The sequence below is a fragment of the Frankliniella occidentalis genome, unplaced genomic scaffold (assembly GCF_000697945.3).
Source record: "Frankliniella occidentalis isolate FOCC.00 unplaced genomic scaffold, Focc_3.1 Scaffold155, whole genome shotgun sequence".
NCBI classification, from domain to species: Eukaryota; Metazoa; Arthropoda; class Insecta; order Thysanoptera; family Thripidae; genus Frankliniella; species Frankliniella occidentalis.
In genome coordinates, this window is record NW_026267281.1 from 302,590 (window position 1) to 316,180 (window position 13,591).

General features: G+C 38.8%; 3 protein-coding genes across 6 annotated transcripts in view; 2 read left to right on the forward strand and 1 right to left on the reverse strand.

Moving 5' to 3' along the window:
• The first annotated feature begins 1,782 nt into the window (after window positions 1-1,782).
• LOC113202285 (alpha-(1,3)-fucosyltransferase 10) lies at window positions 1,783-4,070 on the forward strand. The gene is made up of 7 exons (XM_026416424.2): window positions 1,783-2,164; window positions 2,243-2,315; window positions 2,399-2,526; window positions 2,604-2,823; window positions 2,902-3,085; window positions 3,162-3,336; window positions 3,425-4,070. Exons 1-7 carry the CDS (start codon window positions 2,072-2,074, stop codon window positions 3,914-3,916), a joined length of 1,365 nt encoding a protein of 454 aa, XP_026272209.1. The 5' UTR covers window positions 1,783-2,071; the 3' UTR covers window positions 3,917-4,070.
• On the reverse strand, window positions 4,044-8,273 carry LOC113202286 (dnaJ homolog subfamily B member 14). Its single transcript, XM_026416425.2, has 8 exons — window positions 8,072-8,273; window positions 7,530-7,607; window positions 7,376-7,457; window positions 7,125-7,270; window positions 6,901-7,035; window positions 6,575-6,815; window positions 6,160-6,323; window positions 4,044-6,054 (listed from the first exon to the last, which is right to left on the reverse strand). Exons 1-8 carry the CDS (start codon window positions 8,202-8,204, stop codon window positions 5,939-5,941), a joined length of 1,095 nt encoding a protein of 364 aa, XP_026272210.1. The 5' UTR covers window positions 8,205-8,273; the 3' UTR covers window positions 4,044-5,938.
• A 281-nt stretch (window positions 8,274-8,554) lies between these two features.
• LOC113202291 (type II inositol 1,4,5-trisphosphate 5-phosphatase) overlaps window positions 8,555-13,591 on the forward strand; it is a 13,797-nt gene continuing 8,760 nt past the window's right edge. Inside the window, exons 1-19 of one of the 4 annotated variants that reach the window (XM_026416435.2) lie at window positions 8,555-8,664; window positions 9,094-9,229; window positions 9,323-9,399; window positions 9,528-9,708; window positions 9,854-9,973; window positions 10,068-10,207; window positions 10,303-10,445; window positions 10,574-10,744; window positions 10,871-11,033; window positions 11,129-11,307; window positions 11,397-11,618; window positions 11,700-11,835; window positions 11,997-12,176; window positions 12,286-12,382; window positions 12,467-12,604; window positions 12,714-12,811; window positions 12,935-13,115; window positions 13,271-13,398; window positions 13,474-13,588. In XM_026416435.2, the coding sequence (XP_026272220.2) occupies window positions 9,331-9,399; window positions 9,528-9,708; window positions 9,854-9,973; window positions 10,068-10,207; window positions 10,303-10,445; window positions 10,574-10,744; window positions 10,871-11,033; window positions 11,129-11,307; window positions 11,397-11,618; window positions 11,700-11,835; window positions 11,997-12,176; window positions 12,286-12,382; window positions 12,467-12,604; window positions 12,714-12,811; window positions 12,935-13,115; window positions 13,271-13,398; window positions 13,474-13,588 (2,461 nt within the window). In that variant the 5' untranslated portion in view covers window positions 8,555-8,664; window positions 9,094-9,229; window positions 9,323-9,330. Of the gene's footprint in view, window positions 8,703-8,793; window positions 8,813-9,093; window positions 9,230-9,322; window positions 9,400-9,527; window positions 9,709-9,853; window positions 9,974-10,067; window positions 10,208-10,302; window positions 10,446-10,573; window positions 10,745-10,870; window positions 11,034-11,128; window positions 11,308-11,396; window positions 11,619-11,699; window positions 11,836-11,996; window positions 12,177-12,285; window positions 12,383-12,466; window positions 12,605-12,713; window positions 12,812-12,934; window positions 13,116-13,270; window positions 13,399-13,473; window positions 13,589-13,591 lie in introns of those variants that run through there. The other 3 variants (XM_026416436.2, XM_026416437.2, XM_026416438.2) reach the window with 3 other exon arrangements.

Sequence of the window (13,591 nt, forward strand, 5' to 3'; positions counted from 1 at the left end):
GCCGTGTGTTGGTCGGAGCCTTCAGCCTGCCTACTAGGCAACACGTGCGCAAATGTGCTGACGGCTTGCCTAAGCAGTGGGCTGACGTCCAGCCAGCTTCGCACAGCTGGGTGATTGGTGGGTTTTGCTTGCACATTCCTGACTGTCGGCCTTTACACATCTGGTCCAGGAGGGAGCATATCGCCACGGAAGGCCACTCTATGCCGCTTCCCGGACCTGTGCGAGGGCGTGTGAACTGTACTCATAGCGCCGGTGCGTGCAGCACCGCACTTGGGACAGCGGGGTGAAGAGCAAAGCTGGAAAGGCGAGAAAAAGACCAAGTTGTTGTGGTTAGAGATGGGAGAGCCGGGAGAAACGGAGAGAGGGAGGAAATGAAAGAGGGAGAATGTAAGGGCGGGGGGCTGGATGGATGCGTGGGGCCGAGCGCAACGCTGGGCCGGGGTCAGTGGCCCAGAGGCGACAATAACCTCCTGCGGCGGGAGGGCTCCTGTCGGGCTCCTGGCCCGGTGCGGCGGCGTACGGCCCCCCTCCAGGGGTGCCGTAGGCCGGCGGACCGGGGCCCCGGGATGGATCGTGTTCGCCGAGGTCGCGGGGCGCAGCGCGAGGTGTGCAGAGGTGCGTCGCGCGGGGCGCGGCGGCGCGGGGAGGCAGCGGGCGGGGTTCGCTGACCCGCGGCGGCGGCGGGTGGAGCGATGCGGCCGCTATGCGACCGCCCTCCCCTGGAGTCTATGTCGGCTGGTGTCATGGGTGAGGGGTAGGAGTGGCTGAAATCCTTCCGTCGGCGCCCCGTGGCCTGCTCGTCAGTCAGTTGCAGGCCACGGGCGTGCCGCGGGGCGGGCGGGCGAGGCACGGCGTTGTTGCGCTCGGGGGTGACGGCCTCGGCCCCGACACCTGCCGCGGCCAAACTTGCCCGATCGCGGAAATAGAGAAGCTGCCGCCGCCTCCTCATCTCGTCTTCCTCAGACGGCAATCGAGATGCAGATGATGTGATACTCTGGGCGCCCCGCGCCTCGCCTCCGGCCTCCCCCGAGCCATCCGACACCACCACACCGCGCGGCCGGCCCAGCCACAGGGCCCAGCCCGGCCCGGTCTGCAGCTCGCCCCTTCCTTGCCGTGGACTCCACGACACCTAAACCGCGCAGCACCGCGTTGCAACTTCAACTTCAACTTCAAGCTTGTTTATAGCGAACTGGAGCCACCCGTAACTCGGGTCACGCAGTCAGGTCTCGGTCGGCCCATCCCCTGCGTTCCAGCTAGTGCTGGTCCGTCCGAGAGTTCACGCATCCGTCGCGCCCGCACCGTATTCACTGGTCGCCGTCTGCACTCTGTTTTAGCGCTGCAACCAACCGCAACGCACCAGCACCAACACAGTGCGGTAGGATGGGTTGCCTAGCCGGCGCGGCGCTGTTGTGGTTGGTGGTGGTGGTGGTACATCTGTCACGGATGAATGCACGTTTTACAATACAAGTTTTGTTCTTCTCCTTCCGGTCAAGCCGAGCCCCCGAGAACCCTATACAGGGTGGTCCATAGACATAGACCCCTTCCTTTATTATGCGGTGTAGTATGAGCGAAATAAAGGAAGGGGTCACCCTGTAGTTCAGCGCAAAGGCATCGCACGGTAAATGTATAATCTGAGTGCTTGAGAACATTCATCGCACAACGAATCCAATGGATTTAAGTAAGTTCACACCTACGGCGCACAGCAAGCTCCGCGACCGCTTCAAGGCGACCGCGACCGCAAGCGAGCGCGAGGAGCAGCCCGGGAGCGAACAGCTGCGAATCGAGTTGTCAAGAACGGTCAACTTGATTATATGCACCACAAGTGTTGTCTGCTTTGTTTTGACTAGTTATTTTGACGTTGACGTTCAAAAGTATTTCTCCCAGTCGAAGTGCTAAGTTAATCGGGTCCTAGAAAACAATGATATTGATGCTAGCCTGATGCTGTTTTTTTAGTCCTAGTTGCCTTCTTGTAATATTATAAATCATGGATGCCATTTTAATTCTCTAAGCTGTTCTTTTTGATAAGCATTGACGAGGTTAGCAACAAGTGTCAGAAAAAATAAAAATATGAATGGAGTTGTTGAGACGTTCTAAAAGATGTCGTACTGCTCTTTTGACATGTTTATTGTCAACACTTGTGTTATTCCTGCAACTTCTTGTCCAGGTAAACAATCATAATACTTGGTTATTGTTTGACTATTTTACCATTCCTAATTATTATTACTTACCCGTTAACTCAAAGCTATGGCTGGAGTGGATAGAGGATGCAAATGTTCCTGTTCATCATCACATAACTAATAAATTCTCCCTTAATGGTAATGTTATTATTTTCTTGATGTAATTGATAAAATCTAGACATTTTCTACCATCATATTTTTAATTATTTTTTTCTATTCAGATGTAGATGACCTTGTCCTAGTATGGTGGACTCCCTTCACTGGAAACACAGGTTCATTCATAGAATGTGGAAATTTAAAATGCTTCATTACAGAAGATCGGCGCTTTCAGCACCACTCCAAATTTCAGGTGTGTAGTACATGATTTTTTAAAAGAAAGTAGGGTTTTTGCTCTCTTCATACTCATGCATGTCTTCTTCAATGTAGATGTTTCTATTTTATGGAAGTAATTTAGAAATTTGGGATCTGCCATTGCCAAGAAAAGACCAACACATATGGTCTCTATTTCATGAAGAATCACCAAAAAATATTCCATTTTTATCTCATCAAGAAGGGATCTCATTATTCAACTTCACTGCCACGTTTAGTCGATTCAGTGATGTACCTCTCACATTACAGTATGTCCAAAGTTTTGAGTCACTAACAGGTATTGGAATATCATACTGAAATGTTTTTCTCTTGCCCATATTAAATGGGGCATTTACTAATATGCAGGATTTTCTAGATCTACAGTATTATGTGCCATTGAGCAAAAAAAATGAACTGTTACAATACTTATCTCCTGTACTCTATGTGCAGTCAGACTGTGATACACCTTTAGACCGAGATAAATATGTTCAGAATCTTATGAGATACATTTCTGTTGACTCCTATGGCACATGCCTACACAACAAGGATTTACCTGAATCGTATGTTGGTTGATCATCTGTGAAGGTATTTCATATCTACCTTTTGAACTAATAACTAAGGCTTAAACCCATTCAGAATGTCAAACCCTATGGAGTCAATGACTAGTGAAGAATTTCTGCACTTTACTGCTCAATACAAATTTACTATTGCCTTTGAAAATGCTGTTTGTGAGGACTATATCACAGAAAAGCTTTGGAGACCTTTGACAGTAGGTTCAGTTCCAATATACCTGGGCTCACCCTCAGTTCAGGTAATACGTATTCAATGTTTTATGTTAATTTTTTCATGATGCTCATTACGAAATACAGTAATACAGATGTATTTTTATTCTGGTTTAGGACTGGCTGCCAAGCCAAAATTCTGCTGTTCTTGCAATTAACTTCTCATCACCAAAGGAATTAGCCTCCCACATTTCTGTTTTGAATTCTAATGATGAAGAATACCTGTCCCTTCTTTCACACAAAGAAAGTGTCATTAGTAATATCTATCAGAAGGCCAAAATGAACCCACGCTTATGGGGGTCTCTAAAAGACAATAGATATCATTTTATAGACCAATTTGAATGTCAAATGTGTATTAAAGCACACCATAATTCGAAAGCAAACGTACAGAGAAAAGTTGCAAACCAAGAAGTATATAACTGTCCAAAGCCAATATCATCAGTTACTGGTCAAGAGGATCCCACTAATCCGTGGTTGTATCTGTGGAAGTATAGCAAATGTGAAGCTTCTCTTCTAGCAGAAATAATTCAAGGTGGTCACATGTTTGTAAACCAAACATTATTCAACCAAGAGGTCCTGTCCAGGATGAGAGAAAGTGACTGTACATGATACAAAAAGACCTAGATAGTCCACAGTCCTAAAGAGCAGTATTACTTCCACACTAAAGTGTACCTGAAAAATATAGAATTTTTGTTTTAACTCTAATATTTGAAAATATGTAAAAATAATGAAAACATTTTTCAGTAAAAATGATTTAATATGGTGTTATCTAATTTTTTTTTTGCCAAGATTCTCATAATTTTAAAAGGGATATAAATGTGTAAGCCTAATCACAAGGGGCAAAACAGAGAATAACAAATATGTGTGGTCATAAACAGTGGTTACAACAACAGAAACACAATATAATTGATAAAACATAGTTTTTGTTTAAAGGGTGCATAAAGTTGGATCAAGACTTGAGAGGAAATTAAATACACTCGAGGGGAATTTGGAAACCTCTAATTGGTTTATTTTCTTAGCCTTAACGTACTCATTTCCTCACAAGACAAAATCCAGATTCCCAGAGGCAGGGAGACCCCATTTCCTGATCATACTTATTAAAATCATACTTATTCATAAAACAAAATATTTCCACATTAAAGGAATTATGAATCTGATATAATTTAAGACAAGCATCATACATCACAGTATAATATGTCAACAAATACATAGCTGTAGTGACAATCGTTTACATACCTCACGATGTAACTGAATTTCAAATTTTATGAAAGCGAGACCTTGGTACAACATTTAAAACAAACATATGTTTGTATGTCCTGTACAGAACTGTACTCTCATGGTTATTCTTACTCATACAAATTCTATCTAGTAAAAATGCAATCATATGCGATCATTCAAGGGAAAAAAAAAAAGGAACAATATCTTTGGACATAACACACACATTAAATGAGCCCACATCATAAGATTTGAAAGATTTACGATGAATCGACCCCACCACTTTCAATACGTCAATAATTGGTCAGGAACCTTTAGTAAAAGGCTGAATGACTTTCACAACACAACAACTAACAAATTATCGAGCTATATAATTTAAGCAACTACAAACGATTGATGTATGGCATAAGGACAAATGAGTATGTTGTAATAAATATGGAAGATGGATGAAATGTTCACCAAGACAACTTGGTTTCTCACACACTGCAAGTGCAAATATGTAGGAACTAGTTCTTCTTAGCCTCCAGTGAGCAATTAAGAAAACAAAAATAGAATGTAGAATGACAAACAAAATCTGGGCACACAAACTTTAAATATACTTGCACAACAATGTTTCACAATTGTGTTATGATGCACAAGCTAACTACATAATCATGTGAATAAGCTTCATAATTTTAGGCCAGTGCTGAGCAAGACATGTTTCTGAAGTAAATTCTTTTCAGCGCCAGCTAAGTTTTAGATGACACTAGTTCAAGAAGGAAAAAAAATTGTATGCAAGAATGGAATTAATTGATATAAATTAAATTCCTTGATAAATTGAAAATAATTGTGAGACTCTGCAATACAATAACATCATTTAGATTATGAGGTTACAAAATCATGTACAAAAGAATCAACATATGGATCACTTTTGTAAAAATGAACCCATGACAATTCACATCACAGTAGATTACATACAACAAAGTATCTTACAACTGACACGTGGCAACAGAAAATGCCAAAACAAAATGACTCATCTCATTAACACTCATAAAAGAAGACTCTTTCAGCTTGAAACCAACAAGGTGTACAGACTAATGGAAAAAGTAAATTGGTAAGACACAATAACAACATAAGCCATTATTTGACAGGTAACTCCAGTCTCAACAAAAGAGGGGAGCAAGCACCACTCCCCAGATTTGTATCACTTCCAAATTGTGTTTATTTATAACCTAGAAGAAAATGGTGTGGCTGTGAAGATTTAAATTGAACTAAATAAAACACATCTCACAAATCTGAAGGCAAGATAATTGTTACACCACACTAAATGTTTGAGTGCCTTTCATAACAAAAAAAAAAATAATAAAAAAAATATACAAACAAAAGTAAGACGCTTTAACAAGGCTATCCAACCCTTCTTCAAAGTCTTGAAATGTTTCAATGTACTCCCTGTAAGTTTTGTAGTTGTTCACAGTTTGAAAGTCTCATATTCTGAGCTTTCTCAAATAAATCTCGGTCACCAAAGTTTCTTGCTTTCCAAAACAGAGTTTCTCCTGGGAAAAGGTTAAGATAAAATTATGATGATTGCGATACTCTTTCAAATTTCTTTTAGATTGAAATAACTGTATTTGCAAAACATAAATTTAAATTTGACTTACTGTAGTTCTTTTCTCTATAGCAGGCTTGCCTTAGATTTTGCATATAGTCTTCTTCCACAGACATTTCAAGTCTCCTCATGCTACCTTGATGTTCTGTGTGGAAATTTTCTTTTACATAGTATGATATCTTTAGGTTCATTGTCTTCCTTGGAACTGAGAATTTGCTATTAGAAAAGAAATATGTAAAATGCATTAGTATTTTAATATCAATTCACAGATTGAACCAAATTTCAGTTTCCTACAGCAGTACAATAAAATATGTATTATTCCATTTTTTAGAATTTAGGAATAACTCAACCAGTCTCTTGACTCAACACAGGGAGGATTACTACAAGATAGCTCAACAACAGCTTGCAGCTAATAGAAAATTACAAAGTGATCTGGAGTCTAGATGTTCATTTAGCGTTGTGCTCACCTACTGGGTTGAAGGCTGTAAATAGGGTCAGATATGAAGAAACCACTCATCATTGACAGCAAAATCAACAACAAAATTGGTAGCATCTGCATAGCAACACCATAGTTGCTTGGTTCTCCCCGCTGGTGGCTATGATGTTCAGCTGTCCTTTGCCATCGACCTCCCCTTCTAACATAAACATTTTGGCTTGGCAATCCACCACCAAAGAATAGATTGAATAGTTCTTCAGCTGTTAGATCAGCTGCAAGTTAAAATAAACCACCATTAGAATGCTTTACAGGTTTGTAACTGCAGGTTTTGTTTCTCTTTGCAGAAAATGTACAAACCTTCAAATCCCCGACTGTAGTTATATTCATGGGCTTGACTGTGTGAGTGACTGACTCTTTCTTCTGAGCTTCCATACAGGTCATACTGTTTTCGCTTTTCTTCATTTGTAAGAACAGCTACAGCATTTCCAATAGCTGAAAATATTAACAACAATTAGAATAGGAAAGAACATTTTGGGCAAGTTTAAAGAATGTTGTATACTTAATGGAGAATGAGATGATACCTTTGAAAGCCTCAGCAGCCCCCGGTGCTTTGTTCTTATCAGGGTGCAACTGTAAAGCTAATTTCTTGTATGCCTTCTTTATTTCACTGTCAGTTGCCTCTTTATCAACACCCAATATTTCATAGTAATCTTTGCACTTTTTGATCCTATATTGAGAGACAACAATGAATGAATCATTATAAGTGGTAAGCGGTAATAGGTTTACATACAACAGCATGGATAAAACAAAGTTGGGCACAAAGTTACTCTACCTTTTCACTGCCTCTACATGATCTTTATTGTAGTCAGCAGATGGTGTATCCTTCTTGGTCGAACTAGATTCATTTGACGGAGCTGTAACCACAAATCAAAAGTCAGCATGGTAAGATGTAACAGCTGATAAGAATCAGAACTGATTCAATTTACCTGAGGCAGAGGACTTCCGTTGTTGTGGTCCTTCATTCCCTCCAGACTGTTGAGTAAATTTCACTCGCTCTAGTAGTTCTGCGCAAGTTAAAGGGAGAAAAATAAATGAAATAAAAAGAACAATAGTTACCTAACAATAGTATTAACAATGTTTAAACAAATATTATTGGGAAAACCTAAATGTCACTGATGGTATTGTAACTAAATGGTATGACAATAAACAATCCTTGAAAACAACTACATATAGGACATGTTCACACAGAGGGAAAGAATTTAAGGATAATAAACAAATTGACAAAAATCTGCATGTCATGATTGATAATCAAAATCAGTTCTCCAAAGTAGCAAAACCAATGGACTCAAGGCTGTCATGTAATGTGAGAGTGAGATTCCATAAGAATGGACTCAATTAAATGGAATATTTATGATGGTTTAACACTGAATGTAACATATTATCAAAAATAAATTTACAGAAGAAAATGAGAGAATACAAGCAGAAAAAGAGGATTATTGGGAGCTTAACCTAGATGTAAGAGACCTACCTTTGGCTCGTGGAGTTGGGAAAAGACGTTCAGCCTTGTTAAGAAACTTTTCGGCTTTGTCGACTTTCCCATCGAGGATAAATCTCTCTGCGAATTCTATGCATCTTTCAGCCTCGTCTCTATTGCTCTCCATTTCTAGTTTTCCGAGGAGAGACTTTTCAGTGAGTATCGTCGCTTGTCAACATTTGACATCAGCAGCTGACGATGTCTGACGTCAACGTTTTTATCAGAATTTGTCATACGTAGGGACTCCAGAGCGGGATATTTGAAAGTTTGTAGGGATTGTATTGTATACTTCTATCCAACAACTAGAGTTGGCCCACAGAAAATAGTTTCTTTCTTTCGCAAGGGAGATAATGAACTTCACAGTGTACGTAATCAGACAATATTAAAGCACATTTTACTCGGTGGGTATTGGGAGCAGTCTAGAACTTGTGTTGGCGTTTCAAAATATGTACCTCGAAGTATGCCATACGAAATACTTCTGTCATCTGCCTCTCCCTTTCTCTCCTCTCTCTGATTTCTCTTGTCTCTCTCACCTCGACTGACTGTTGTGATGATAAGCCAAGATCACTCTTTTGAAAACTAATCATGTATGTTAAAATTATCAGCATGTATGTGCATTCAATTCGTACGTAAACAAGAACTGTTTCTATTTCAATATTCTGCTGCGTCGTACCTGTTACATCCGAATGATACGAATCTCTAGTTAGGAATGTTAACCTATCGTCTGCTCGCAGGGTACTTACGTAAACATTTCTTTATTTTTTCAATAAAAAGATACTACTAGGTCAATTTGTAGTTTCGTCATGACACCTGTGTGGTCGGGAATCTGTGGGGAAACCTGGGAAACGTATCATTACAATTCTTTTCAGCGGGAAGTCAAAAATAAAAATTTTGAAGAGACCTAGAAACAAACTTACCTGAACTGTCACTGCTGTCACCTATCTTGCTTGTACACATCCCATAGTAAGAGATTTCTGAATGACTCCAATTCGTAATAACCATGTTTTCCTTTTCAGGAATCAAGATGCACTTTTCTGTCAGCTACCCAAGGCATTGGCACTTTTTGCAACATGAACAGTGATCCATAGATTCTGTGCAAAGATTGGTTCTTTTCTGAGACTTTGCTCCTCCACACCATCCTCTATATATTAGGTGTGCTTCATTATGTCTATTAATGTCTGCAGGGGTTAGTGTTCCTTCTTTTTCAGCAGCCCTAAATTAACGTGTTGTTTATTCATATTTCAGATTGAAAGATGTCATTCAATCAGGATCATTTGGGAATCATCCAGGCAAAGCTCAGTTCAGGAGAAACTGCTTCCACTGTATCCTTCGTCTCGTTTTAAAAATATGTTTTGGTCAAAGAAGGCACTTCCCTTCAATCTGTATATATTCAATTGTAAGTTGTGATTGCTTGTTAAGTGTATTGACTTTTTCCTTAACTGTATTTCAGTGCCATGAGGCAAGTCTTATGCAGGGTTGTGTTTGTGCATCTCGTATCCTGGCTTTAGTCGAACATGAAGGTGAATGGGCTCTTTTTATTTTTATATCCTCACGAATGCCACCAGAAGTATTTACTGATCTAGCTATAGAGAGAGTAATTCCAATTGATAATGATTTCAAATGTGAAATTGGTAAGTAATCTGTTGAAATTAAGTGCAATAATTTTTGATCCTCATTCTGTAATTTAAACAATGGGTGTATTATGCCAATGCTGCACTCAATACATGAGTTATTTTGATTCTAGCAACAAAAATAATTGTGTTTTGTGTCCCTCAGATGCTGGAGAGCAAAGTGTAGATGTTTATGTGAATTCTCGAAAGTTAAAGCTTTTATTTAAAATGATACCTAGTATCAAGACAAACAATTTTGTGTCTGAAATAATGCGGTCAATGGAAGGTAAGGTTATTATTTTGTTTTCTTTTCTCTTTGTGTACTCTCTAATTTCTTTTTCTTTTTAAATGCATCTTGGATGTTAAAATTTCTGTTCCAGATCTAACAAAACGTAGGGATCCACCGCCAGAGTTTCAGTGGCTTCATAAATACTCTGGATCGAGTACTTCAAGTAGAAATAAAACTGATTGTGAATCTGCTACCACGGATATCACAGAAGATGATGCTTCAAAAGAAAAGGTTTGTGACACAAGAGCTCATCTAAATCATTTTAATCTGAAAGTTGGCGATCAACTACTACATACAACATTTTTTACATTTTTTTGATTCTTTAGATGCTAGATCTTGATAGTCCAGATATTGTTGTGTCACGACATAGTGTAGCTCAGGGAGCCAACCCCATTGCTGCCCGAGAAAATGTTATTCAACATCAAATGTCTCTGAAAGAAAATGACTATACCTACACTCAAATTCTCCGGTAGGGTACTTTTATCTTGAGAGCTTTTCTTTAAAATGTTATCTTCAACCAGAATTTTGATTGGTTAATTTTGAATTTATTGTAAAGATAAAATTAGTAATATGTGAATTATAACTTCCAACTTTCAGAGTATTTATTGGTACCTGGAACGTCAATGGTTTGCCTCCTACTTCAAGTCTGACTCCTTGGCTTGCATCTGATATGGAACCTCCAGACATTTATGCTGTTGGTTTTCAGGAACTCGATCTAAGCAAAGAGGCTTTTCTATTTAATGACACACCCAGAGAAGAAGAGTGGAGGTGAGTTTCCCCATGAGTTTTTCCATTGTTCATTGTTTGACCCAGATTGCTAGGCAGGTGTTTTTTTTGTTTGTTTTTTCATTTGTTTGTTTCTTTGTAAAATTTGCTTTGTTGACACTTTTTTAGGAGGTCTGTTATTGCCGCTTTACACCCTGGTGCAAACTATAAACAAGTTGCACTTGTAAGACTGGTGGGTATGATGTTGATTTTACTAGTTCAAGAAAAACACGAGAAACATGTCAGAAATGCTGCTTTTGAAACTGTTGGAACTGGAATAATGGGGAAAATGGTGAGACAATTTTCAAAGGATCTGTTGTGAATCAAATTTATAGTGTACATACTTCTAAACCGTTTTCTTCACTATTTTTTAAAATAATGTTTCAGGGAAATAAAGGGGGTGTTGCAATAAGAATGGAGATTCACAATACATCAATGTGTTTTGTCAACTCTCATTTGGCAGCTCATGTAGAAGAATTTGAGAGGCGTAACCAGGATTATCATGATATTTGTTCAAGATTATCATTTTCTAAATTTTCACCTCCAAAAGTCATTGACAAACATGAGTAATGTTGATTCCACTCTTTTCTTACTTTTTGTTTTTCTGTACTTTGTATAAAACCCAATTTTCGTCACATACTATGTTTTGTTTTAGTCAAATATATTGGCTTGGTGACCTCAACTATCGAATAACAGAAATGGAGCCACGCATTGTGAGGGATCTAATTAGCCACAACAGTTTAGGTGCTCTTCTAGAGTGTGATCAGCTAAATCGGCAACGTAGTCAAAAGAATGTCTTTAGTGGCTACCGAGAAGGCCCAATTACATTTAAACCTACTTACAAGTATGATCCTGGAACAGATGATTGGGATTCGAGGTTGGTGAAACTATATACGTACTATACATATGGTAATTTGGAAATCTGTTGTATTAACTTTGTGTGGTATCGTTTAATTAGTGAGAAAAACCGGGCTCCTGCATGGTGTGATCGTATTTTGTGGAAAGGTGATGGAATGGACCAAAAGGAATACCGAAGTCATCCTATTTTGAGGACCAGTGATCACAAGCCAGTCAGTGCCATGTTTGAGTCACAGGTAAGAATTTATCTATCCTATATAATTACTTCTTTTAAATTTAACCTCTAAAACCTATATAACAGATTCCCGATATGACAAAGTTTTGTGATGGTCCCTTCAGATCTGTTATAGTGTATGAGTTTCACTGTTAAAGATAAAACAAAAATTTGTTTTGGCAGGTTCGAGTGATTGATGTTGTTAAATATCGCAGAGTTCATGAAGAAGTCTTAAAGAAACTGGACAAGCTAGAAAATGAGTTTCTACCCCAGGTTACAGTTGATAATACTGAAATAATCTTTGATGTTGTGAGGTACTTAGAAGCCCAGAGTCAAGAATTGATAATTGCTAACACTGGCCAGGTATGAGTCATTTCTAAATATTTTTTTTTGCCTTCCTATAAATTGTCAGAACTGCTCATTGGCACTTCAAAATTACCAACAATTATTTTTTTCTTTAACATTTGAATAGGTTCCTGTTCAATTTGGATTCATCAAAAAGCCTGATGATTCAAAATTTTGCAAAGAGTGGTTGAACATAGATCCTGCTGTCAGTTTTATCATGCCAGGTATGTAGTATTTTTTATCTAAAATGTAAGGGTTGGGATTTCTTCTTGGCTTGTAAAGGTGCTAATTTTAGTATGACCTTGCAGGAGAAAAGTGTGATGTGAAGCTTGAGGTTTGTGTTGACAAGAAGTCTGCCTCAAAATTAAACTGTGGAGAGGACAAGCTTTATGATATTCTTGTCCTTCATTTAGAGGGTGGAAAGGATATATTTATAACTGTCACTGGTAAACTATTAAAACTATTTTATTTATTAATGTGATGTAAACATTATTCAAACTTATTTTGTTGTGTGTTCTACATTTATATTCTTGACACCTTCTTATCCTTTGACAGGTAATTATGAAAGGAGCTGTTTTGGATCCTCAATAGAAGCTTTGGTACATATTAGTGTACCTGTAAGAGAAATATCCATTGGAAGGCTGGTGGAACTGGTCAGTATTTTGCTATGCCAATACATAAATTAAAAATGTACACTAAATACTGTATGTGCCATGGATAGTTGTCAGTTTGATCAAAGCAATCAACATTAATTAATGTGTATCTGTTGGATTCAGGAAAAAGGAGAACCACCTGGAGGTATGGAACCATACCCTATTCCCAAAGAAATTTGGTTTTTAGTTGATCATTTATATCGACATGGTTTAAAAAAACAGAATTTGTTTTTGTTGCCTGGTCTCAACTCTGAATTAATTGCCATACGCAATTGGCTTGACAATGGATCATCTGAACCATTACGTATCCTTTGTGGAACTAAATTTCTTTTGCAAGGTTGCGGAATGTTTTATGTGTTCTGTGTTTTCTCTTTCACCACAAACGCCATACTGTGCAATGAATTTCATTGCAAATTTCTGTGTTTCTTTCTGTGTACATTTTCCTCAACTCCAACTTAGCTGGAAGCCTTCATTCAATAGCTGAAGCTCTCCTTCTACTTTTGGAGTCCACAGCCGAACCAATTGTACCATTTAACCTTCATAGTGTTTGCTTAGGGGCTGCCAGCAATTATCTTCAGTGCAAGCAGGTCTGTTCAGATGTTTTTATTATAAGTCTTGCCCTGATTCAATGGAAACCTAACATTACTTGTTTGCTGGTGCAGATTGTTATGCAGGAATTACCTGAATACCGAAAAAATGTGTTCTTGTACCTTTGTTTCTTCTTACAAGAATTATTGTCACATGCAAATGAAAATGGGCTGGATGCAAAAACTCTTGGTA